Source organism: Agelaius phoeniceus, chromosome 7 (genome assembly GCF_051311805.1).
Source record: "Agelaius phoeniceus isolate bAgePho1 chromosome 7, bAgePho1.hap1, whole genome shotgun sequence".
Lineage (NCBI taxonomy): Eukaryota > Metazoa > Chordata > Aves > Passeriformes > Icteridae > Agelaius > Agelaius phoeniceus.
In genome coordinates, this window is record NC_135271.1 from 36862175 (window position 1) to 36885781 (window position 23607).

At 45.5% G+C, this 23607-nt stretch overlaps 1 protein-coding gene across 9 annotated transcripts in view; it reads left to right on the plus strand.

Annotated features, from left to right (window-relative positions):
• BIN1 (bridging integrator 1) overlaps positions 1 to 23607 on the plus strand; it is a 90418-nt gene that overhangs the window by 52685 nt on the left and 14126 nt on the right. For 2 of the 9 annotated variants that reach the window (XM_077181605.1, XM_077181603.1), the window contains 8 exons: positions 3263 to 3348; positions 4798 to 4873; positions 6870 to 6952; positions 9684 to 9728; positions 14352 to 14502; positions 18601 to 18729; positions 21595 to 21702; positions 23271 to 23294. In XM_077181605.1, the coding sequence (XP_077037720.1) occupies positions 3263 to 3348; positions 4798 to 4873; positions 6870 to 6952; positions 9684 to 9728; positions 14352 to 14502; positions 18601 to 18729; positions 21595 to 21702; positions 23271 to 23294 (702 nt within the window). The remainder of the gene's footprint in view (positions 1 to 3262; positions 3349 to 4797; positions 4874 to 6869; positions 6953 to 9683; positions 9729 to 14351; positions 14503 to 18600; positions 18730 to 21594; positions 21703 to 23270; positions 23295 to 23607) is intronic. The other 7 variants (XM_054636485.2, XM_054636484.2, XM_077181608.1 and 4 more) reach the window with 4 other exon arrangements.

The following is a 23607-nucleotide window of genomic DNA, read 5'->3' on the forward strand; positions in this document are numbered from 1 at the left end:
TTTTAATTTTACTTTTGGTTGGAGATTAACAAAAAAAAAAAGCTTAACAAAGAGTGTTAGTTGTATTCTCAGCCTGTAGGTTTTCCAGCTTGCCTTCACAAAAATGAGTAGGTAGGAAAAAAAGGCTTCAGTTTTTACATTTGTGTGATTTCAAGACTTAAGGTGTTAATGACCGCTCTAAATCTCATTAACCTCTTGATAAAACTGGGAGGGTTGATGACGCTGGAATTATTGAGAGGCTTCACAATGTTAAGCCTTAAAGTCTCCTTTTACCAGCAGCTGTGTTGCTGTCTCTTCTTGCCTGATACTTTTACAGCCTCCATGCAAAAATGGGGTCAGTGAGATCTGGTGTTTCTACTGTAAAGCAAAGTCCTTCCCTCCAGTGTGCAAACTTCTGGCTCTTTAGGCCTTTAGCAGATAAAAACAAAAACAACACAGTGGGGATTTTTTGGTGAGGTCTGCTGTGGGAGTTGGTGTTGCACACTCCCAGTTAGAAATGTCAGTGACTGTGCTTTTTGAAACAAAGAGGAAAATGGCTTAGAACAGCACATTCTTGCCTTTTGACTAAGCTCTGCTGACATGTTTAATGCAGACTAAAAAGCAACATCCTTGGTGCTGCAATGATAACAGAACAATATCTCTGTCTGTAGGAAAAGGTGAGCAAGTTGAGTCCTTGTGAGAGGCAGGTCTGGTTGGGACTGGTGGGGCTTGGGCCTGGAGGGAGTCCTCCTGCTCTCTTCCTTATCCCTGCCTCTTGCATATCTAAACTATTTACTGAGCAGTGCCTAATTACCACAGTTCACAACATAGTCTTTGAAGTGAAATGGTCACCAGACTGCCTGAAAGCACCAGGCTGTACCTAACCAGACACTCAGGAGGGCTGGGATGGGTGGTAGTAGCAGAAACAGTGTGGAAAAATTGTCCCCCTGTCACAACTCAACTGGTTGTGCTTTGGCACTCTGAGCTTTGGCTCGGTGGAAGGTCAGGAAAGTATTTGTTGTCCATCTCCTGCCCAAACCTTCCCCCTTTCAGGCAGGGAGAGGAGAGAAAGATTTTCTGAGATCCTGTTTCCTATTTTTTCTCTAGAAGGGCTTGTGACTGGGCTGATGTCTGGCTTTGGCTCCAGCTGGAAGCAGTCAGGGCTATCAAGTGCCAGGATTTCAGCTTCCAAGCAAAATAAATCCCACTGGTGAGAAGATCCCTGGGCAGACTAAGGACTGAAGAATTATTTCAATGCTCTAGCTGAGGATGAGAGCACTAGCTGAGCCATAGGCCCTGCTGGATGGATCCCTGATTCCTACAACTGCTTTAGAGTGAACGTTGCCTGTTCCTGGCTTTGCCTTTGCCTTGGGATGTCAAAATATTCACACCTTGCTTTCTAGGTTTTGACCTTATAAACAAGTAAATGGGAGAGGGAAAGAATGTTAATGATATTCACCACATCTGAAAAACTAACAGCATTCAATGATGTCACATCATCTCCTGGGTTGATTCTGGTTCCAGTATAGTTTGGAAGTTAGAATAAGATAAAGCCAAAGGGTGGACTTGTTGGTTTTTTTAATTTTTTTACTCCTTTAAAATGGTTGCATAGTAGCATTCATTCATAAAGGTATTTTAAGGTAGAATGAGTCTTTGTGATCATTGTCTCTCATTCAGCATAAACTGTGTCTCTGTTAAAAGACTCTTTGTTTGTTTTGTGCAAACCCTCTTGAAATGTTGAGTTTTTCAGTGAGTGTAGCAGCGAAACAGGGGTTTCTGGGTGGAAGCATCATGACCCCTTCTCCCCTTGCCTGTTCCTCACCAGGTCTTAATTTCTGAATACCTCCCAGATGTGTCTTTTTACAGGGGAATATTTTCCCCCTGGTCTTGAGCACAGAGCCTTAGCCTTGCCTCTGGCAGCAATGAGCAACCCTTTGACAGGTGAAGCTAGCTGGAAAGTAGGAGCTCCTGTGGTTTGCTCTTGATTCAGGAGAGAAGTGGAGAGTGAAAGGATCCTACTCTATAAAATGGAGAGTGATTCCTGTGAGGAACAGGATTCAGAACTGCAAAATATTTTTAAGCCCTTTCTCCCATCATTCCTGTTGTTGTATATAAGTGTCACTAAGGAGCAGTAAGCTGGATTTCTTTAATTAAGCTGACACAAAGAAGATAAAATTTGATTTCACAGAAGGTGTAGGAATCTGACTGCAGGCTGGTAGGGAGATCCAGCTTCCATAGCTTGTGGGCTCTTTGCAGAGGCCTGTGGTGTTGTGAAATTCCTGCAGTTGTCACATATATAGGCACTGACCTTCCAAATTGCTCATGCAGGGGTTTTTTCCATTCTACATCCCACTGCATGGCAGAATGCTGTGCTGCTATAGATTACAGGACAGAAACATTTTAATTAGAAAACTTTAGGTCAAGGCACTGAAAAGAGAAAGAGGTGACCTAGGCCAGATGTAGGAAAGGGCATGTGCTTGTTGCTGGTGTCTGCTGTCAGCAACAGAAACCAGGAGCATCCCTTTTGTTGCTGAACTCTGACAGAATTGTCCATCAGTGTTGGGATCTATCAGTGTCTGGGTCCAATGATCCAGATCAAATTTAAACTCTCATCTGGGAGAAGGAGATCCCTGCTGGAGTTGGGGCTGACAGCCAGCCAGGGGTTGCCCTTGTGTGAGACCACAGAAACCAGGATGTGCTGCTGAAGCCCTGCAGCCTGGCCTCCCTCTGGCACAACTCATGCTTTGCATACCCTTCCTTGCTTCTCCAGTCAGCTTTGTGGAAGAGTTGCATCAGCCAAGGATGCAGACCTCCTACCTTCCTCAAGGAGACAGGGCTTTGGCATGACCTTACCTCAGCAGAGTCCCCAAGAGGGAAGATTCTTCTCTAAAGCCATTTGGGATGGATTTCAACTCTTTCTGAGATTTGGCAAAGGACAGAGGCCCCTATTACCTTTATCTGTATCCAAGCTGGAGGCTGAACTCCCTTTCAGTTTTTGAAGTCAGGGAAATTTAAAGAACTTGAAACAAATTAGTAGTTATTTGAATTACTTGCTGAGTGTATAAATGGGGAAATCCATTGAGAGAACCTGAAAGGAACACATTCAACCTAAAGGGTCCCCTATGGTGCAGCCCTGGTTCCTGGGAAACTCATTTGGGATGGTGGTTACCTCATGCCAGAATTTTGCCTGGTCTCCCAAAGAAGTGGAAAGAGTCAAGCTGCTCCAGCCCTGCAGGGTGCTTGGCTGTGCTGGAGCTGACAATCTCCCTTCTCTGTTGCTAAGGCTGAAGAAGAGTTGGTAAAGGCTCAGAAGGTGTTTGAAGAGATGAATGTTGATCTGCAGGAGGAACTGCCTTCACTATGGAATAGGTGAGTGCTGGAAGTTTTCCCAAGGGATGGTTGGAAGCAAATGAATATCCAAGCTCTTGGATCATAATTCTTCTTAGCCTAGACTGGGTGTCTGCTCTTTTTTTTTTTTTTTTTCCTGGATTGTCTCTGTCTGTCCTAGGATTCCCTCCAGCCACAGGTTCACTCTTGTGCTTTACTTCATAATTTTCCTCAAAAACATGATTTTACCACAAAGAGAAACTGTATTTCTCTGCTTTGTCTGTTTAATCCCTTTGCCCTACTGTTGTATTGCGCTAAATAGTTTATTTAGTGGTTGTTTTGCACTGAGTTATTAGAGATTTGCACAGAATAGTCTTTATATTGCACCCTACCAACTCTGCTCCACTTTCTTGAAAGACCTGAGACAGCATGTGTTTGCCATACCAGAGATTGTGGTGATGAGAAGGGAGGTGAAGCAAAGACCAACATTTAGCTTGGGGGATGAACTGCAGGGCAGCAGAAGCTGGTTTATGGGGATGACACAGTGAAAAACTGGCAAAATCTTCCTAGCAGTGTCCCAGTTTCTTATTTGTAAATGCAGTGGTCTTGTCCAGGCTGACAGTGCTGCTCTGTGAGGATTGAGAAAGTGGGCAGCAGCAGGGTGGGAAAGCCAAGTGCTGATGTGTGCCTTCACTCCCCTTTCCACCAGACTGGGCCAGGACTCCTTGCTCTCACAGCAGCCTGCAGGCCTGGCTGGGGAAGGAGCTGGGAGGGACAGAGGCATCTGGGTGGTTCCCTGGTGCTGCTGGCCTGGGACAGCCTCTCCTCTCCCTCCTGCTGTTGCTCCTTTGGCTGGGTGCTGGTGGAGCACTCTCTGCTGGCAGCTGGCAGGCTGGTGACAGGCAGCTGCTGGCATTTTAAGGCCCCACAGGTTTTTCACAGGCTCCTGCTTTCCAGCTGATCCTTCTGCTTCCCTGTTGTTCTCTGTGCTATCCTTTGCTTTCTTACTCTTTCTGCCCCTGAAGCAAACAGTTCATGCTGGTTTTGATTCCCTGGTGCTAAGGGACTTCTGGATGAATTAATATCTGTCCCCTGCTAATTCTCCCAGCTCTGCCAGCACTGTCTACATCACAGCCTCTATCCTTTTTTTCTTTCCATCTTACTACTGCTGGTGCTTTATTTTTTTTAACCTTCTTTTGTATTTTTTATTTCCTTTTTTTCCTCCCCACCCTATACCTCCCTCTCCCTTTAGCCAGCATAAATTGAGATCCTACTCAGTCTCCTCTTTCCCCTGGATGTGTTTGTCCTGTGCCTGACCTTTGCTCCATTGCTCCATTTCCCTGCTACCCTCTCTTCTCACATGTACCATATCTGACAGAATTGATTTTGCATGGGAATGGTGGGTGGGAGGTAGCAGAAAGGGCAGGACTGAAAGATTTTGAGAGAGCATTGTGTCCATTAAGTTTTTCTCTCTTGTTTTTCATTTGGCAGTCGTGTTGGTTTCTATGTCAACACATTCCAGAGTATAGCTGGCCTAGAAGAGAACTTCCATAAAGAAATGAGCAAGGTAAGGCAGCCAACAGCTTATCCTACTTACTGTCTCTTCACTGTTAATGAAAGAAAAACAAAACCCAAGATCCAGCAAACAAACTCAAATAAAACCAAAGAAAAAACAAACTAACCAAACAAAAAAACCTCCAAAACCTCAAGCTAAAAAACAGCTGGAGAAAATGGCCCCATGTTGGAGCATAATACAAACCCTTAGTATTTTTCTGAGCCACCTGGGACAAAGGCAGTCTGACACAGTAATGTAAAGGGATGGAGCACAGGGAAGAGACCACAGGGCTATGGGCAGCATTGGGGAGTTCATGTCACTTGACAGCACTCATTTCCAGATCCACAGAGGAAAGGGAAGCCAGACCTATCTCTTGCTGCCATTTTTAGTTCATCTTCATTATGGATCTGTAACCTATGACCTGGCCAGGCAAAGCCTGGTGTGTTTTCCTCCCCCTCTGCTGCCTGGCAGCCAGTTGCTGTGTACCCTCACTGTACCCAGGTGTGGGGCTAAAGCCAGCAGGGAGTCTGCAAATTGACTGAAGACTGAGACATGCCTCACTCCAGTCCCTCAGAAAGCCCTTCCCCCCGGGTACCTGTCTGCTTTGGCTCCTTTCCTGCCCTGTGACCCAAAAGAAGGCATTAAGTACTTAGTATGGGCCTTGTATGGGCCCCCAGTGTGCCTTGAGTTGAGAATCACAACAGAAAGCAGGATTGGCAGCACCCACAGGAGACCTCAAGACCAGAGTCTGTGGGAAAGTCCCCCATTGCCAGTGTCATTTACAGATATGTTCTTGTTCTTTCAGTGAAGAGCTAGAGAAATCCTGAATTCCTTAGGTCTGTATGCTGCTTGAAAATGTAAATGTTGCACTAATATTGAGGCAGGAGTGAGAGCCCAGATGGAAAACCCTTATATTCCCTGTGCTCCCTAATGTCATCCTGACAACAAAACAGCCACTAAGCAACAGGAAACATTATAGTCCTTCAATTCCCAGCAGTCAGGGGCCCTCTGCCTTGGTGTAACACATCAATTTTGAGCCCTGCTGACATTTTATGGGGTCTTTTCCAGTTAATAGCCTGCTCTTCTCCACTGAGGGATGAACTAAGTGTTAAGAATAGGGAGGATTGTTATAATTACTGGTTTGTTGCTGCTAACTCACATTCAACAAAACATGGGAAAGATGCTTGTTAGACAGGAATTCTCTTCTTGTATGATTTTTCTTGTCAGGATTTTTTCTTTCTTGAGGAATTTTGTATGAGGACAGGGCTTTTGCTTTGGTTCCATAAGAACCATCTGTTTCTTATTACTGCTACAGCATCCAATTAATTGCTGGTGTTGCCTGCTCAATGCCTCCAACCTTGATTTCATGGGATCCCTCCTCCTGCCAGTGATAAATCCAACATCTTGTCTCGTTCATGGATTGGCTGTTCCAGAATAGAAGTGTCTGGAGTCACTGCTGCAGCCTTCAGTGCCAGGGAGAGTTTAACCCCTAAGAGTGCATTTCTGCAAAGACATCCAGGTTCTGCCCAGGCCTAGATGGCCCAGGCAGCTGGTGAAGTTGAGGGTTGTTCACCTGAAGGCCTTTGGCTCCACAGTGAAAATGGCCATGTCCCAAGCTGTAAAACAGCTTTTGGCTACAAATCCTGAGTGAAACTCCAGCTGTAGCACACAGATCTTAGGCAAACAATCCACCTGCTTCTGTGCAGTGGTACCTGGCAGCACACTGGTGGGCCCAGGTGATAGGGAAGCAAAGAGGATGATCTCCAAGGAAGACAGAGCATTCCCAGAAATGCCAGCAGCTCTTTGACAGCTCAAGCGCTGTAGCACTGCACAGCCACAGAGAATGGGAACAGATTTAGTGCTGTCTTCTCTTGGGATAGCTGAGGTACTGTGCACGTCCTGCCACAAGCTTGTGTTTGGTCAGTCTGTGCAGGCCAGCCCAGGCTCTCTTCTGGCATCTGAGCTCCTTTCTTATTCTAATTCTGTCTTTTGTTTTTATATTTTGCAGTTGAACCAAAATCTTCACGATGTCCTGCTGGGTCTAGACAAGCAGTACTCAGGCAATGCCTTCCCTGTTAAAGCACAGCCCAGGTCAGTAACTGTGGGTAGTGTCTTTCCCTCAGCGGGGGAGGTGGGACAGGGATCTCTCTACCTACCCAGGGGTGTTGAAACCTCCAAGCTGTCAGTTGCAAGTGATTTGCCCACCTGCCAATGCCCTCCTGAGACTTCCTAGAGCCAAGCCCAAGATTGCACTTGGCACTGCATGGTGCAATCCAATACATCTTACCTTTCTAGGATAGCATCTGGAGGCCTGAACATTCACTAGGTCCTGATATTTAGGCAACTGACTCTCAGCTCTGCTTTTAAAGTCTAATTCCAGCTACTGAGCTGCCCTTCCTTCTGGGTCCAGTTGCCCAGCACCTCTCCTGTTCTTTCCCTCAAAAGCTTCCATGTACCTGCAGCTTGTCAGCTTGAGCACCAAGAGCCCATTTCCCCAGCCCCTTCTTTGGCCCTCCAGACTTGGAATCTCCATTTTGCCAGAGCCTTATGCCCATCCTGTGTACCCAGCTGCAGTGTTTCTCCTTCCTGTGCTGTGGAAGTAGTTGCAGCATCACTCATACGAGGCCTCCTGAACTCAGAGCACTTCCAATCCGTGTGTGTGCAAGGAGTGAGTGTCCTCTGGGCCTTCAGTTTTCTTTCCTCAGCTGGGTCCTGTCCTGCATGTTTAAGTGCAACTCTGCACATTCCCTAGCACTGAGAAGGGAGGGAGGGGTTGGGCTCTGGATTGGGCTGACTGGCTCCCATCCAAGTGCACGAGTGATGAAATAGTGTTGGGCTCTGGCTTCCAGCTGCTGCTAATCCCATGTGCTGGGTGAGCAGGAGCACAGCCCAGGGCCTCAACTGCTGTGTTGATGGAGGGAGGTGGTGAAGTCAGCATGAAGTAAAGGCAGGCTGTGGTCTGAGTGCATTGGTTTAGAAGGGATAGATCAGCTGTTGAGACCTCTGTGCTCCCTTGTGTCTCCTCCCAGTTTAACCTGTTGCAGTCATGCATAGATGACTTGCATGTCTTCTCCCAGCAATTCTTCCAGTGTGGTGGTTGCCAACTCTAAAGAAAGAGGAGGTTTGAGTTGAATTTTGGCCCCTGAATTCTGGATTGCTGACAGCAGATGTCAGTGATGCCAGTTGGAATGCCACTTGTGAAAATAATGTCTTCTTCCCAAATTACTATGTGGTGTTTGTTGATCATCACAACCCAACCAGACTGAAACCTTGTGAGGAGGTTGTGGTGCCCATCCTCTTGCTGCCATGGGCTGTGTTGTCTCTGTTAGCAGCATCCTCCAGGGTCCCTGGAGGAGGATGATGAGGTAACAGGACAGATGAAGGCTGTACTATTGCTTTGCCCAGCTTCTTTTTCCTCCTTTCTCTATTCCTTGAGTAACCAATTGTAGGCAGTAATGGCAACCTGGCCCAGAGATGTTCCTTGCTTTTGTGGCAAAGTTTCTGGCCTTAAAGAGCTTTCAGTGAACAAATTACCTGTTTTTACAATTCCTGCCCCATCTCTGTACAATTTCTGCCCCCCTCTCCCCCCAGCCTGCTGGCTTGCTCTGGGGCTGTAGTGGGTGTCTCAGCTGCAGTTCTGTGCCCTTTGGCTGGCTAGGAGACCACATGGCCCTAAAACCCAAAGCTGAGTGCATGCACAGGGTCCCTCTGTGGGCAGCAGTCTGAGTGCTGCTGTTTCATCACCTGCCCTCTGCATCTCAGCTGAGGAGCCAGACCTGCCCCAGAGTGAATCTCTTCCTCCTGAGCACACTGGAGCAGGGTGTTGTAGGAGGATATAGCAAAGATTTGCCCGGGTAGCTCTGCAGTGACCAGGAAATGCTGTGAGGCACTTCTGTGTCTGCTGCACATCTGGCCTCTCATTGTGGTGCAGGGCTGGGGTGAGAGTGTGTAGGAGGAAATAGCCCTCACTCATCTGACAGCTCATTGTGGTCTGCAGTAGGAGCAGATGCTTCCCTAACCCTTTTCTACTGGGAAGGGGACTGGAGATGGATACAATGGCAGGAAATGAATGAGGAGGTGTGAGAAGAGAGGCAGTTATCTGTGCACATCACTGTGGCATTCATGTGAGGCCCTACAGAAATACTGCTGTGGCTGATGGATCTGGAGCGGGCAGTGTAGCACAGTAGCACAGAACAGCTGGTGCATTTCTGGGAACCTCAGACCTATGTTTGGGATTTGCTTCTGAAAGAGTTAGGAACGTTCAGGGCTCAGATGCCTAGAAGACCGAGGAGTTCTGTGGGATTATCCTGGTTTGATTGGGCAAACTGGAAAAAGACATAGCAGGAAAGCTGCTGAGTAGGCTCCATGTATAAGACTGCACAGACTACATAAGAAAAGAAGAATGGGGAGCTTATTTCTTTTGCAGCAATATTCACGGGGGACAGTGAGGAGCTGTAAAAGGACATTTACAGTACTCTGGTGGTCTGTACAGTTTCCTTTTTCTTCTTCTCCATTTGCACCCTGGCCCCATATTCCAAAGTGCGGGGAAAGTTGTAGTTTGCTTATATGTATAGATATAGATGTATATCTTTGACATATCTTTCTGCTTTCTCCAAACCAGGCCATAGCTTTCTAGTAATGAAGGGAAGTGTGTATGTGTGTACTTGTGTGTGTGTGAGAGAGAGAGAGGGGAGATCCTGTCATCTTAATTACAGCGAGTTTTGTGGCACCTGCTAAATGGGTACTTGGAAGCTTAACTTTTCCTCCCTGGTTTGACTGTGCCATCCTGTAACTGAAATGATTTGCGTGCCATCCTCAACAGAAAGAAAACTAAACTGTTCGCCAGGCTGAGGAAAAAGATGAGCAGGTACCGGTATGGAGAGCAGCATTTCGATACGTGTTTCATTTAGTTCCTAAAACTGGAGAGGCTGTTGCTGGACTCTAACAGCCTGGCACGTGTTAACCCTGTGGTGGGAGAGGGGTCCTGTGCATGATAAGATGTGTTTGTGGCCTGCTGGGTCCTGCTGGGATCTCTCTGTGTCTGGATAATCCCATTAACTTGCTTGTGTGCCTGGTTTGAATCCTTGCTTCTTTTCCTATCTAAGAAGGCAGTGTGAAAACTCAGGCATTGTCTGTCCAGTTGTTTTTGTGTGATGGAAAATGCAGTGCTGGGTTTTCCATGGAATATAATCGATTTTGGTGTTTAACAGCTTCTAGTTTTACCTAGTGGGCTTGTCCTTTTGAACAGGTCTGAAATGCTGCATTCTCATCCCCAGCCTAGCCAGGGAGGACCAGTAGGCAGGTCTTTCACACTCAGAAGTCCTATCCTATCTACCCGTTGCAATTGGGAGAATGATGAGGTGGGAGAAGGATACTTCCAGCTTTGCTCCTTACTTGCTCTGTTCTTGAGGATCCTCACTGTCTTGCTCCGTCCATTTAAAATTTTGTGCAGGACTGGAGGAATAAGAAGCCTCTTGGCTTGTATAAAGACTAATGTCTGCATCTTGCCTTTAGAAGAGTGATGGCATTGATTATCTGGATTGCTACAATGCCTGGAGTTACCATAGGTCAAGGACCCTGACAAGAACATGCTCTGGAGCAAAGTGGGAACTGCTGCATAATGGCATGGAAAATTCCTCTGGTTTTTGTTTTTCTTTTTTGTGTTGGTACTTCCTCCATGGGATCCTTACAGGGAGAAAAAAAAAATATAATCACCAAGATGGTGTCCTGCCAGCAATAAAAGAAAGTGCTGATGGATTGGGATCCTTGTTTTTCCTGATCTGGTGCCCCACTGACTAGGGCAAGTCATGCAGCCATTCTTTTTGTGTCTGCTGTGCATACTTTGTAAAGTGGGAAGTTGGAGAGTGAAGAGTGGTAATTTCACAAGGAAGCTGATGGGCAAACTTAGATAATTATATCTTCAAATGCAAGTAGTAAAGCAATAGATTGTGCTGTTACTATTCTGAGGTTTTCTACTATAGGAAAAGGAGGATTCACTGGAACACTTCTCTGGAGGTCTGTCTCTGTTGTATCTGTACCAGGCAGGAAGTCTAATATTTCCAGTCACTGAGAGTGGATGGATTATGCAGCAGAAGGAGAGCTAGTAAATCTCCCCATGTTGAGTTCTGCTCACCATGGGCTCCTGCTCTGCCTTGGTAAAGTCCAACTGACCTGGCCATAAAGGTGCCTGACCTGGGCTCTGCTGGGGGTTTGTGCTGTCAGAGCAGCTGCTGGGGTCACAGAGAAATGTGCAATCCCTAGTGCAGAGGAGGATTTGGAACTCAGTCAGTACTTGATCTGCAGCAAGAATGTACATTTGTGCCACCATATGTTTAGGTATGTAGGTTCTTTTTTCCTTCTTTCTCCCACCCACTCCTTTTTTTTTTTTTTTTTGCTTCCAAATAATTCTCCAGTATGCTCTAGAGGTAAAAATTTAATTACCTTTGGCTAAAAGGCCCAGTGTGAGCCTTAACTGAGATGCCAACCTTTTTTTCTTTTTTAACTTGAGAACTTGGCAGGATATGACTGATCTGTTTTTACCATATTGGAAAGTAGGTTTTATCCTCTGATGTAGAATTGTTACAAGTGCGAGGGAAACTCATCTGCAGATGTTACTCTGCCCTTCCAGAACAAATGAGGCAGCACCTTGGAGTGTCTGGGAGCTCAGCAGCACTAAAAAGAGGCTGGGTGATTTTGACTTTCCCTTCAGCTGTATTAGACCCAGCTCTCTTTCCAGCTTTCTGTTTGCAGAAGAAAGTTGACACCCCTTTCCTTTCGTTGCCTGATATTCCTGGAATTGGCATCACTTCCCATTTGCTCATGGGAAGGAAAAAGAGCTGTGACCTTGTGGTTTTGGCTTGCTTTTACTGTGGTGCTCACGTTTGGTCAGTAGGTAGAGTCCCTGCACTCTTGCTTTTTCCTGTGTTTCCTGGAGCAAACAGTTAGCTGGAGACAAGACTCTGCTCTGTGTGGGCAGTGTGTGCTCCCTGGGGACATGTGAAGGACAGAGGATCCTGGTGACCATCTCACTTGATGCTGGTTGCGCTGGCTAAATTCAGCAAAGTTACAAAGCAACAAGTGCAGGAATGAAGGTGCCGCTCAGGGGGCTGAAAAAGGCTCAGCCAAAATTAGCACTGGCATTTTCCTAGGGGGCCTGGCCAACACATCAAACAAGCTGTAAATAGTAGTGACTTAATGAAGGCTTTAGTGTTGGGCCCTCACAGCCCAATTCTTCCCCTCATCCTACAGGGGCTGACTCACATGGGAGCCTTTTACCAATATATCTCCAAATTAAGTCACTGCCAGGCACTGGAAATAAGTCACAACAAAACTGTTCCATGGCCTTTAAAAAATAAGCCTGAACTCCTTTCGCAGTGGGAGAACTGGCCTTTTCAAGTCCCTAGAAGGAAAAGTCTACCCTTGTCTAGGCAGGCCAGCTGACAGCCAGTAGTCCCAGTATTCCCAGTGTAGTTGGGGCATTTGGGAAGTCCTGGCACTCTAGATGTAGATCACTGTCCCCCATTTACTCTGAGGGAGGTAACATGTACTTTTTTTCCCCCCAAATTTATCATTAGAGGATGTTCTCTGATGTTTCCTGGTGACTCCTGTTTAGATCAGAACTTTACCGTCACCCTCCAACCATTACTACTTTTAATCTGTAGCACAACTTCGTAATTTTTTTCAGAATTCTTTACAGACCCCTGGTATTGAGGTGATTTCTGGGAACTTCTGAGGAAGGACACTGTTCAATCAGACTTAAGAGCTGCAGGGGTTGGCATCCATGTTCTGTAGTCTCTCTTCCTCCCTTTTCCTTCTTCATGTCCCTCTTTCTCCCTTGGTGTGTGTGCCCCTGGTTGAGAGCTGCTGGCAGAGAATGTCATTGGGTTTGTTGCATCATGTTGGTGTGCTCTTGGCATCAGTGTCATCAGAAGTGTCCAACCTGCATGTGGACCTGAGGAAAAGTGCTTTGTGGGAATATGTGTGTGTGGGGTGTGGATATGGGGGGAGAAAGTTGGGGGGATGGGTGAGGGCAAAGTGAATGAAGAGGGAATGGGATGGGGAGCTTGAAAGCTGGAATGCTGAGCAGGGTGAGATGCTTGCTTGTAAGAGGAGGTTTGTTGAAATGCCTTGCTATCCCTTCTTCCTCTTGCTATCCCCTACTTGCAAACAAATGTTTAGGAATGAGGCCATCATGCATGTTGGCCAGTGACCACCACAACTCAGGCATCCAGGTGTGAGTGGATGTACATGTCTGAGGCTCTGGGCTCTCTCAGGACAGAGCAAAGTAATAAATTACTTGATCTCCCTGCAGAATCAGATCTGCCTTGCTTTAGTTCTGGCTCTATGCCAGGATTTAGTGTCTCAAGTTGTAGGAGAGGGTCTGTTTCTTTCAGCTTCTCTTAAGGCCTTGAATTTCACAGGAACTGTGACTTTTAGTGGAGTCAAATATCACTCCCTGTAGATGAGGTTGCACAGCCCTTTTGCAATATGCTGTGATATTATATTTTCATCTGTGTATGGTTTTGCCAAACTGTAATCACTTCTGCTAAAATATCCCCCAGCAGTGAATTTTTCCTGTTGAAATTCTCTGGTAACCAACTTTTTGCTAAATCTCTCCTGACTCTATATTTTGAAGCAGAGACTTGACACCCAGCCAGGGCACGCCTGTAGGGAAAGGCATGTGCCTCTTGCCATGCCTTTGAAAAATCTGCCCAAATCTGTCCAAGCTGTGAACCAACAAATGCCACTGGCATATGCTTCTTGCATCTTAATTTCCTGAAGAATCCTTCTTGACTGTGTGTCAGAAGCAGTCTTGGAATAGAGACCAACTAGGGAGACCTTTCATAATAGAGAAATCTCTATTAGTAGCCAGAACCTCACTGTTCCTTTGCTGTCTGGAGTGATCTGTGAAACCTCTGGCTACTTTGCCTCTCTACTAGCTTAGTCAGTTCATACCACATCAAGAAATAAGATATTCTGTGATTGCAGCCTTAGTTCAGGTGTTGTGAATTTATTAGTCATAACCCATACAGAGGTCCATAGACTACCACACAGAAAAATTCCAATCTGTGGCATTTAAAACTAAATGAGCAGCACTGAACTCCTTTCCCCATCTGCTTCCCCAGTATTAAAGACTATAATTTAATGTCAGGTACTTATATTAAAATCTGGCAAAATTAAGGATGCCTGGTTGTTTTGTTTTTGTTTTTCTGTGTTTGAGGCAAGTGTGTAAGTTCTGTAGGCATTTAGTGAGTAGCCTGCTGCAAAGTGATGCTGCTGCAGTGTGTTGGACTGCAAGTGACTCAGCAAAGATGCTTCTCAGGAGCTCCAAATGTCTTCATTGCATATCTGGGCAGTGAAGCAAAGAGATAATGGAGGCCACTGATCTGTGCTGGTTAGCACAGCTCCTCCTAGGCCTGGCTCAGACTTCTCTCTTTTTCTTTCCCTCTCTCTCCCCCTGTCTCCCCCTTTCTCTCTCCACTTCCTTCAGTGACAGCACCCCAGCGAAAGCAAATAAAAGCCCCTCGCCTCCACCAGATGGATCTCCCATCACCAGCCCTGAGACCAAGACTGCCAACCATGAGCTGGAGCCGTCCACTTTGGAAGCACCTGGGGCAGGCATCCCAAAGTCACCGTCTCAGGTAGTGTCCCCATGGCATTGACCATGTCTCTGCTGATGCCACAAGCTCTGTGGGTTAAAGACATCCATCAGTTGTTTTTTTAGACCTCATCCTGCTAACTGAGCACACAGAATATCACATGATGGTTGTTCTCTTCCACTGGTTGCTGAGAAAGTTCCTAAGAATGCAAGTTGCTTATTTGCCATTTTTCTATTATAAGAACTGAGTGTCTTTGAATGGTTTCACAGGGCAGAGGCCAGTAATACTTTTTGCTCTCTGATAGGATGGCCAAGAAGATCCAGGGAGGATGGAGTTGTAGCTAGGCAAGGAGATTTGTTCTTTGCATTTGAATTAACCAGTGGAATTCAATGGTCCAGTTTCTTTTTAAGAACTTCTGTAGCTGAGAAAGGTTAAAGTAAAAAAGCTTAATACTATAAGAAGAACATCTGTACATTGGATGATGCTTCACTTTACTATCAAGACACAATATTATGCTAAAAAAAGAGAAGGATTATTTTTTTTTATGCTAGGAAGAAATTAGGCAGGTTCCAGGAAGAAGATAGTCCATTGTATGGAGTCTGATACCTTCCATGTGGCCTTCATTAGGCCTTTCCTTACATAGGAAATATCCAGCAGCATGTTCAAAACAGTAGATACAGCTACTCAGCATATCATATCATATATATTCTACTTTGGGAAGGTAAAACATTTACTTCATCTTCTTGTCCCTCTGTTGCTGAGTGGGGAAAAACTTAGTAGGGAAAAGTAGTAACTAGGCCAAATTTACATTGGGTTCCAGTCCTTGTGTCTCAGTAAGTGGGACATTAGGAGAAATCTTCCAGGAAGAATTAAAGCTCAGAGGGGTTCTGGCTGAAGTGGTAAGAAAACTCACTGCCTCTGAGAAGAGATGGGTGCAACCCAGAACTTCCTTGATGTTCCCATGCATGGCAGTGTGATTCCAAACCCAAGCCTATGGGGTAATTTTCCTCCTGTTTCTAGATAACCTCTCACTATATTGTTCTCTCCACTGCATATTTGATTTTTAGGATTATTGAGGGACAGGAAGGGGGCATGTGGCAAAATTTCTTTTCCAGCCCTGTGAGATGTGTGGATGCCTGGCAGTGTCTTTTCAGGACTTCTGCAGGGTCTCTGAATGGCTCGGCAGTGCAGAGCCTACCTCTGGCTTCACCACCAACCTGGGTTAGGACCTCTGGAGTAGGCTGTGTGTATGGGGGAGAGAAGATAGGATATCCAAAACTGCCTTTCTGTTGCAGGTTTCTTTTTGTTTTTCTTATTCCCCCAGAGATTTCCAGAACTTGACTAAAATTTGGAATGAGAAATCATATAGAGATTTATTAAGCTGTCCACAACAGACTTCACTCACCCTGTCTATGGACTCATCTTGCTGAGTTTGGTTTCTTGCCTTTCCTTTAAATAGCACACATAACCCTTGTTTTTGCCAGCCTGCGAATGCTTTCTGCTTCACTTGCTGCCTGCCTGCCCGCAGGAATGGGGCCGGAGGCACCCCTTGAGGAACAAGCAGGAGATGTTCCAGCACAGCCCTGGCTGGGATGGGCCACAGGCAGGACTGAAATGACATTTGCAGCCAATGCTGCCACCGCCCGGCAGCTCTTTCCCATTCTGCATTTAATTCATCCCCCAGGCATCGTGAAGAGCTCCACTCCCTATTCACAGCAGCTGCTAAGAGATGGAGCTGGCTCCAGAGGCAGGGAAGGCAAAGGCAGGAGTTTCACACTCAGAGCCGAGACTGGTGTCTGTGTGGATAAAATCTAGAAACCAAGTGTGTGCCAGCTTGCCAGGCAGCTGGGAACACAAGTGTCTGCTCTCTCAACAATGCCTGACTTTAACACTGAAATCTTCACAGGTGTTCTTACTTTTGACCTATGGGTAAGTGATTTGTGCAGTGGTCCTCCAGGGGAGGCTGAGGGGCCTCACCCTCTTTGGGAGGATGGAGCACAAAGCAACAAGCAAGAACAATTCCCTGGCCTCTTTGCATCTGGAATACCAATGCAGAGTGTGAGCAAAGGCTGTGGAGAGAAAGACAAGATCAGGAGTGATCAAATAAATGCTAACTAAATTTTGAACTGTTCCCTGTACAACCCAAAACAATCTCAAACTCTTTTACTGTCATTTAATTTTTAAAAACAGTTTATTTCTGTCTTTTGGAAGAAGTGAATGCTCTCAGCTCTCCACAGAATAATTTGATGATGACACAGGACTTCAGGGGATCTGTGAAACTTAAAAGGTCAGACTTCTGCTCTCAGTTACACCACTGAAACTCTGTAATGAGACTTTTGAAATCAGTGCAACTGTGCAGAATTTGGGTAGATAAAGCTCTGTGAGATTGAAGTCAGCAGAAGGATTTTAGAGGATTTGTTCTATTCTAGGCAACAAAATTGTTGTTAGTTCATGATGAATTTATGAGTATAGCCCATCATCAATATGCAATCATCTTGTCTTTGAAATGTGGTTTTAGACTGCTGTTGGAAGTAATGCTGGAATAGCGTGGAAGTGGTGATTTCCAAAACACTACTGCATTGGAATGAAGGAGACTGACTATCCATATCAAAGGAATAAATAGTAGAAGAGTTGTGATATTTTTGACTTGAGAGTTAGTAATTGGAGCCTTCCATTTCTGAAGAGGGTGGATCTGTTCTGAGAACAGCATTTCCCCGAAACTCCTGGTCCCATCTTGCAACTGGCAGGCAGGGGGTTTTCAGTCAGGAGTTGTTCTCAGAGAATACAGATACACCGCCTTGTGCAAACAAAAAGTTGGAAGTGAACACACTAGCTTCCATTATTTCCCCTAGCTAGCTATTCAGGGGGAAAAAAGTGTGTTTTCATACACAATCACTCTATCTCAAGTAGGTTAATCCAGTAGAAAACTGGGCATGTCCTTAGAAATCTGAATAAAGGCTGTGTAGAACTCAGTTATGTGCTGGAGGAGTGTGAACACAGGCCTAGGAGTAATGGATTTCTGTGTTTCAGATCTGGGCTTGACACTGATACACTGGGTGCACATTGTCAGGTCTCTGGGTCTTGCTGCCTTGGATACAGTAAGAAGATCAAGTAGCTGGAAAACTTCATTGTAAATGGGAGGCATTGTCATTGCTGAACATTGCTGTAGTGCTGGAAACTTGTATGGCTGATTTATTCCGACACAGCAGCAGCTCCTCAAAGTCTGATTTGATCTAGAAATGATAATTAAGCCTTGTGCACAGCAAAATATGAAAAGTACGTGGATGGGCTGATCTAGGCAGTGACGACCACAACTTCCATGGGGTTGTGGATGCAGTGTCAGGCTGAATCATTAGCATGATGAGGGATGAAAGAATAGGTTAGAGTTACAAAGTGAGGTGGTTTTATGTATTCACTGGGATCTCCATTTGGGAGATGTGACTTCATTACTATTAATGCTCACTGGTGAAACTGAGAGCAGAGTTGGGCTCACGGCAGTCATGGCTTCTCAGGAGTTTGAGTTGTTCTTGCCTAAAGCTGAGATGCCATCAAAAGCTCCTGCAGACCTTTCTTACAGCACACTGAAAACCAATGCACCAGGGAGCCAGAACTGGGCAGATCAGTCTGTCCTGAACTGGGCAGATCAGTCTGTCCTGTCAATGCCACCTGCCCATTGTAGGACAAACAGCCTCTCTTCTCTCATTCCCTTAGGTATGGTAAGTATGGCAAAGGGAGGCAGTGCTGGCCTGTTCTGTTGGATCATGTTCTCAGTAATTGATCTGCTCCCTTCCCAGTGGTTCTTTTGAAGGTTGCACATGCTTAAATTATGTATGCATGTCCTGTCAATGCATATTAATTGTGTTACGCTTCTCCTCTGCAGAGGGAAACTTGCCCGTGGCTGAAGTGTAACTAATGATGCCAAACCTTCTCTGGAGGCGTGTGGTTATTGATCTTTTGTTTTGTTTCAGTTCAGCCCTTCACCCCGTCCCCTCTCTCTTCAGATGGAGTTGATTGGACCCTGCTCTGTGCCAGTGGTTGTGATTTCCCTCACCTTCAGTTTTTGTGACTAACCTGGTTCCTGTCTTTGGTTTTTTTGGGTGTCGCCGTCTGTGCTGTGGCCATGTGCTCACTTGCATGCAGTTGAGGAAAGGGCCTCCGGTGCCTCCGCCTCCAAAAGTCACCCCCTCCAAGGAGATCAAGCAGGAGAACATCATCAGTCTGTTTGATGACAATTTTGTCCCCGAGATAAGTGTGACAACCCCTTCGCAGGTTAGCTGCTATGCCCGGCCTAATTTTTCTCTGCCTCTCAACTCTTCCTTCAGACCATTCTTCTCTTTGGAGGTGTCAAGCCATGAAACCTGGTCAGGTGAAGGAGGAAAGCAAGCTCAGCATTGGACCTCAGAAGGCAAAGGATTACTTAGGAGCTGACTTAAAGGGGAGAGTACCTGAAAGGCAGTGACAGGTTGGCCTTTGAGAGCTTTCATTCATAGAAGAAACAGAGAGAGGAGAAATGCACCTGGTCAAGGTACCATAAAGTAATTGCTGCATTTGTTCAGCAGCAGTGCACATGGATTATGACTCTCTTCATATCCTGTGGTGGGCTATGCTTTCTCCAAAGCCACTGATCCTGAGTGTGGATGAAATGTGTTTTTTCTGCTCATGTACATCCCTAACTGCTGACCTTGGCATCTCTGCCAGTTCTTGGAGAAGACAGTTTTGTGCCCTCTGTGCCTTCACCCATGGCTTTGGGTTTAAAGCCCAGGTCTGCACAGGAAAGGCCAAAAGGAATTGCCAAAGTTCTCTTTGCAAAGAGTAGTTGATGCAGTTAGATGGGCAGGACTGTGCCTATAGTTAAGTCTGCTGACACAGTCTGTCAGTATTGTCAAGTGGCACCTTCTGAAGCCCTGAGGAAGGAAAAAAGTTTACAAATTATATGTTTTCCTCTTCACTAGTCCTTTGATTTATGTCACTACCGGAGAAGCTGCTCAGGTGGGAAGTTCTCTGTTGGATCTGGGAGAATGGCAGTCCTTATGTATATAGGAGCCTGACCAGATTTCTGGCTGTATCATGAGATACCTGCATCTACTTTACTTAAATATATATATACACATTTGTATATACACATGTGTATATATATATTCCTTAAATGCTTGTTAAAGTACAAATCCTGTCTCTATCAGTGCTCATCTGTGACTCATTCCCTCATTTCTCCTTGCGTCACGCTGCTCCATTGCCTCTGGTTTGCCACCTTCCACCCAGCTGCTGAGGGGCAGAGATGAAGTGGGGAGGGAAGGAGATCCATGTTAGATTTGGCATGGCAATAGATAAAACTTGCAGAGTTGGAGAGATGATTTGACATCACTGCTGGAAGGCGGGGACTGCAGGCAGCTGAGCAACTCTTTATCATCATCTGTGCTTCCTTCTCCTGTATTGTAATGGACAGCTCTGTCTGCCCCATGCTCTCTATCATGTATTTCCATGTGAATGCCAGCCCTTAGTCATATTCTTCTGCACCTGATCAGTGCTCTGAGCCAGGATGGGATCTGCTGTGACTTTTGACCAGATGGGAGTTCTGAGGGAGGACTCTGGTTTCCAGAACAATCTTCACTTCAAGGGCCCAGCAGCCCCTGGCACTCTATGTGATGCCCAGGGCTGTTCCTGTCAGATGTCTTAGTTCCAATGAGCTGTCTTGTGGGAGATTTGGGTAAAGGCAAGGAGTGTTAGCCCTTGCATTCAAGTCTTGAATGACAGGTAAGACTATTCCATGACTGCAGCCTTTGAGGTTTCACTACTAAACAAAGCTAAAGGTTGGGGTTGTAACCTCTCTGATGGGTGGCTTGGATGTGCTGGAAGAACAAACTAGAATTACTAGAATGATAGTTGGTTTTTGCATGCTGGTCAGGGCTCATTATTGTGAGATGGGAGAGCTTGGTTCCTTATCCTTGTGGATCTCAAAAAAGGCATATTCATAAGGCAGAGAAAAATCTAGAAGAAAATTGGGGTAAGAGAAAATTAGAAGGGCAAAAATGATGGTGATGTCGGTGGTATTCAGAGGACTTACCTTAAAGGGTGTCACTTGCTACTTTCCAGAAGCTTTTCCATTGTGGGATTTTTCATATAACTGTGGAGACTAACGTGCCAAATTTTGTGTTATTGAAAAGGTAGCTGAAGCAGTTGGGCCAGTGAGCTGGGAGGCTGTAGGAAACAGGGGCGAATCTTCCTGACTTCCAAGAGACAGCAGCTTCCTCTGAAGCTGAGTGGAAAGCAGTATCTTGTGGTTAGATTAAATCTATACCACCAAAGTGATAGTCCAGTCTTAAATGCTAATAATTTGTGTCCTTTGTAGTTGTCCTTTGTAGACTTCTTATTAATGGTAATCAGCAAATGTGGGATCCTTGTCTCTAGGGTAGAGCATTATTCACTCAAAGGGAGTTATTCTGATGACTTTGAATAAAGTAGCAAAGCTTCTCAAATGTATGCTTTTTAGAAGACTTACATGTGTAAGTTTATGGGATGCCTAGAAATGAAAACTATTGGAAACAGCATTTTTTAGTTGTGGGGGGATTCAAATCCCTTAGCTAGAGTGAGCTGCCATATTTTGTGTTTCTGACTCAGAAGGCATGAGCAAGTTAACAGCTTTGGGACTTAGCTCTGAGGCCTCTCAGACTTCCCTTCCAGTAGTTTGTGGTATTCTGCCTGGATTTTTGTTCCTGAGATGGATTGTATGGATGGTAGCTCTTTTATATGTAGCTGGAGAAGTTGGTCTGTCAGTGTAAAGGCAGCTGGATGAGCTATGGGGAGTACATACAGATAGAGGAGCAGCCCTTTTACTTGTCAGTGGCTGTGATCCCTTTGACCACAGCAGATCAGGTGCTCACACCATGTCAGCTCATTTGGCCAGGTGGGAAGATGAATGAGTGCTGTGGAAAAGGCTCAGGTTTGGTTTGCAGGGCCCCCATGAGAGCTGCCTGGGATTGTGGGCACCAGGCAGTCAGGACTCACATCCAGTGTTTGCGCTGCCACCATTTCTTCTGCGCTTGCAGCCTCAGCTCCGGGATATCACACGCCCTCCCTCCACCATGCACATGTGCGTGTCTAATGCTCATACTACTTCTCTCCCTCATTGCTGCCAAGTTTGATGCCCCTGGGCCCTTCCAGGAGGGAGCCAGCCTGTTGGATCTGGATTTTGATCCCATTAAACCAGATGCCACTGTGGGGAAGACCCCCACACCCGCCTCCCAGGTTGGTTCATCTCGCCATTCCTTCTCCCTTCGTGACTGACTTGCACCCACCTGAACAATAGCATGGACCTGAGCTGTGGGTGGCTGGGCTTGGGTGTGGGTGCCCAGGATGGGGACCTTGGTCTTCTCTGCTGGCTGTGAAAGTCCAGGAAGAATCAGGTGGCTGCTGGCCTGGCCACAGTCAGGCACTTGGTGTTTGTGGGGTGCTTGGGCTTTGCTCTGATGATCCACTTAATGTATGTCCCTCCCTAGAGCAGCATCCTCTGTATGCTGTATGTATTAAAGTTACTCTGGATGGGAATTCAGCCTGAGCTCTGTGCTCCTGCTATAAATTGCTCTCAAATGGATTTTTAATTAACAGACACTTTGATAATCTGCAGTTACTTAAGGTGAATAAGGCTGTAAATGGATATTCAAGTGATGTGAAGCCCTTCTTTTTCTGTGTATGACACAGCCTGCATTCATAGTTGAGAAGCAGCTTCCTGCCTCTCACAGTGTGGTATCAAAAAGGAAGATGTCTAATTCTGTTCTGGTCTGTACCTGGTCCTGTCCTCTGTCAGAGGCAGGTGAACTGTGCCTCATGTTATGTCTACACAACTGGAGGTTTTGCAGTGCATCCTGAATATGGTTGTTGTCCTCACCGAGATTTTCCATTTTATATATGTGAAGTGGCTATTTTTTGCCTGTGGATGCCACTAAAATTTGCAATTAACATAATTGGGTTTATAGCACATCTCCAGTATCATCATGTTAAGTAGGTCTGTATGGCACAGATTTTTGTAGGAATAAGACTTTTGTCAGAGCAATCAAACATTAGGCATTTGATTCCCCTAAATTAAAATACTGTATCTGCAAAATACTAGTTATTATCATAATTGGATACACACCAATATGGCAAAGCTATCTTTTTTTGGAACTTTATGTGGGTACATGGGCATTTTGTGTCTACTTGCCTTCAGGACAAGCTGCATATCAGGATAAGCCTTTTTTAAAAAAAATTACTTTTTTTTTTCCTGAATCATCAGTTAGAACTCAGATGATTTGTTTTACTGACATAGGATATGAGTATAAATTTGACTTAAAATAGAATTGTTATCCTTCCAGCAAGCAACAAATATTATGCTAAGTGGGTTTTTCAAAAGTGCTCAGCAACGGCATATTTAGTATTCTAGCCTAATTATTAGTAGCTTCAGAAGTCATTAAAAGAGAGTAAAAAATAAATAACTTCTACTAGTAACCAAAAAATAGTGAAAACCACCTAGGTATCAAAACAGTCAGATTTATTTCCTGTTGGGTGGGCACTATGGCAGAGTGGTTAAGGTATTTTACTACTGATCCAAAGACACCTCAGAATCATAGAATGTTAAGGGGTTGGAAGGGACCTTAAAGATCTTCTATTCCCAGAGATGTATAAATTCATGTACCAACAGATATTTTCAAAACATGCAGAGATAAGTTCTGTTGAATGTGTATGTCTGCTTCAGTCTGATCAGTGTCTGTAATGTTTGTACTCGCTGAAATAATCATGTATAAACATGTTTTATTTTTGTTGCTCTTTGACATGCTTAGTCTTTACCTTGGGATTTATGGGAGGTAAGAAATTCATACGGCTTTTGTCTCTCATCATGTCTGTTCACATGCCAGTGCCAGCTCTGTTCACATGCCTGTTTCCTTTCCTTCACTGCTTCCCTTCCTGCACACCCCAGCCCAAAGTTGTGCTATGTGCTGCTGGACCCACTTATGCACCTTGTATGAAGCCCCAGGGCCAACCACGTGTTTGCAAGTCAGTCTGGCACTCTGAGACCTACCATTGTACCAGTGCACATGCCCATTGCCTTTCCCTGCTAACCCACTCATCCTTCCCTTGGCATAATGCTGTGACCTTCACCTCAAACTTAACACCTGT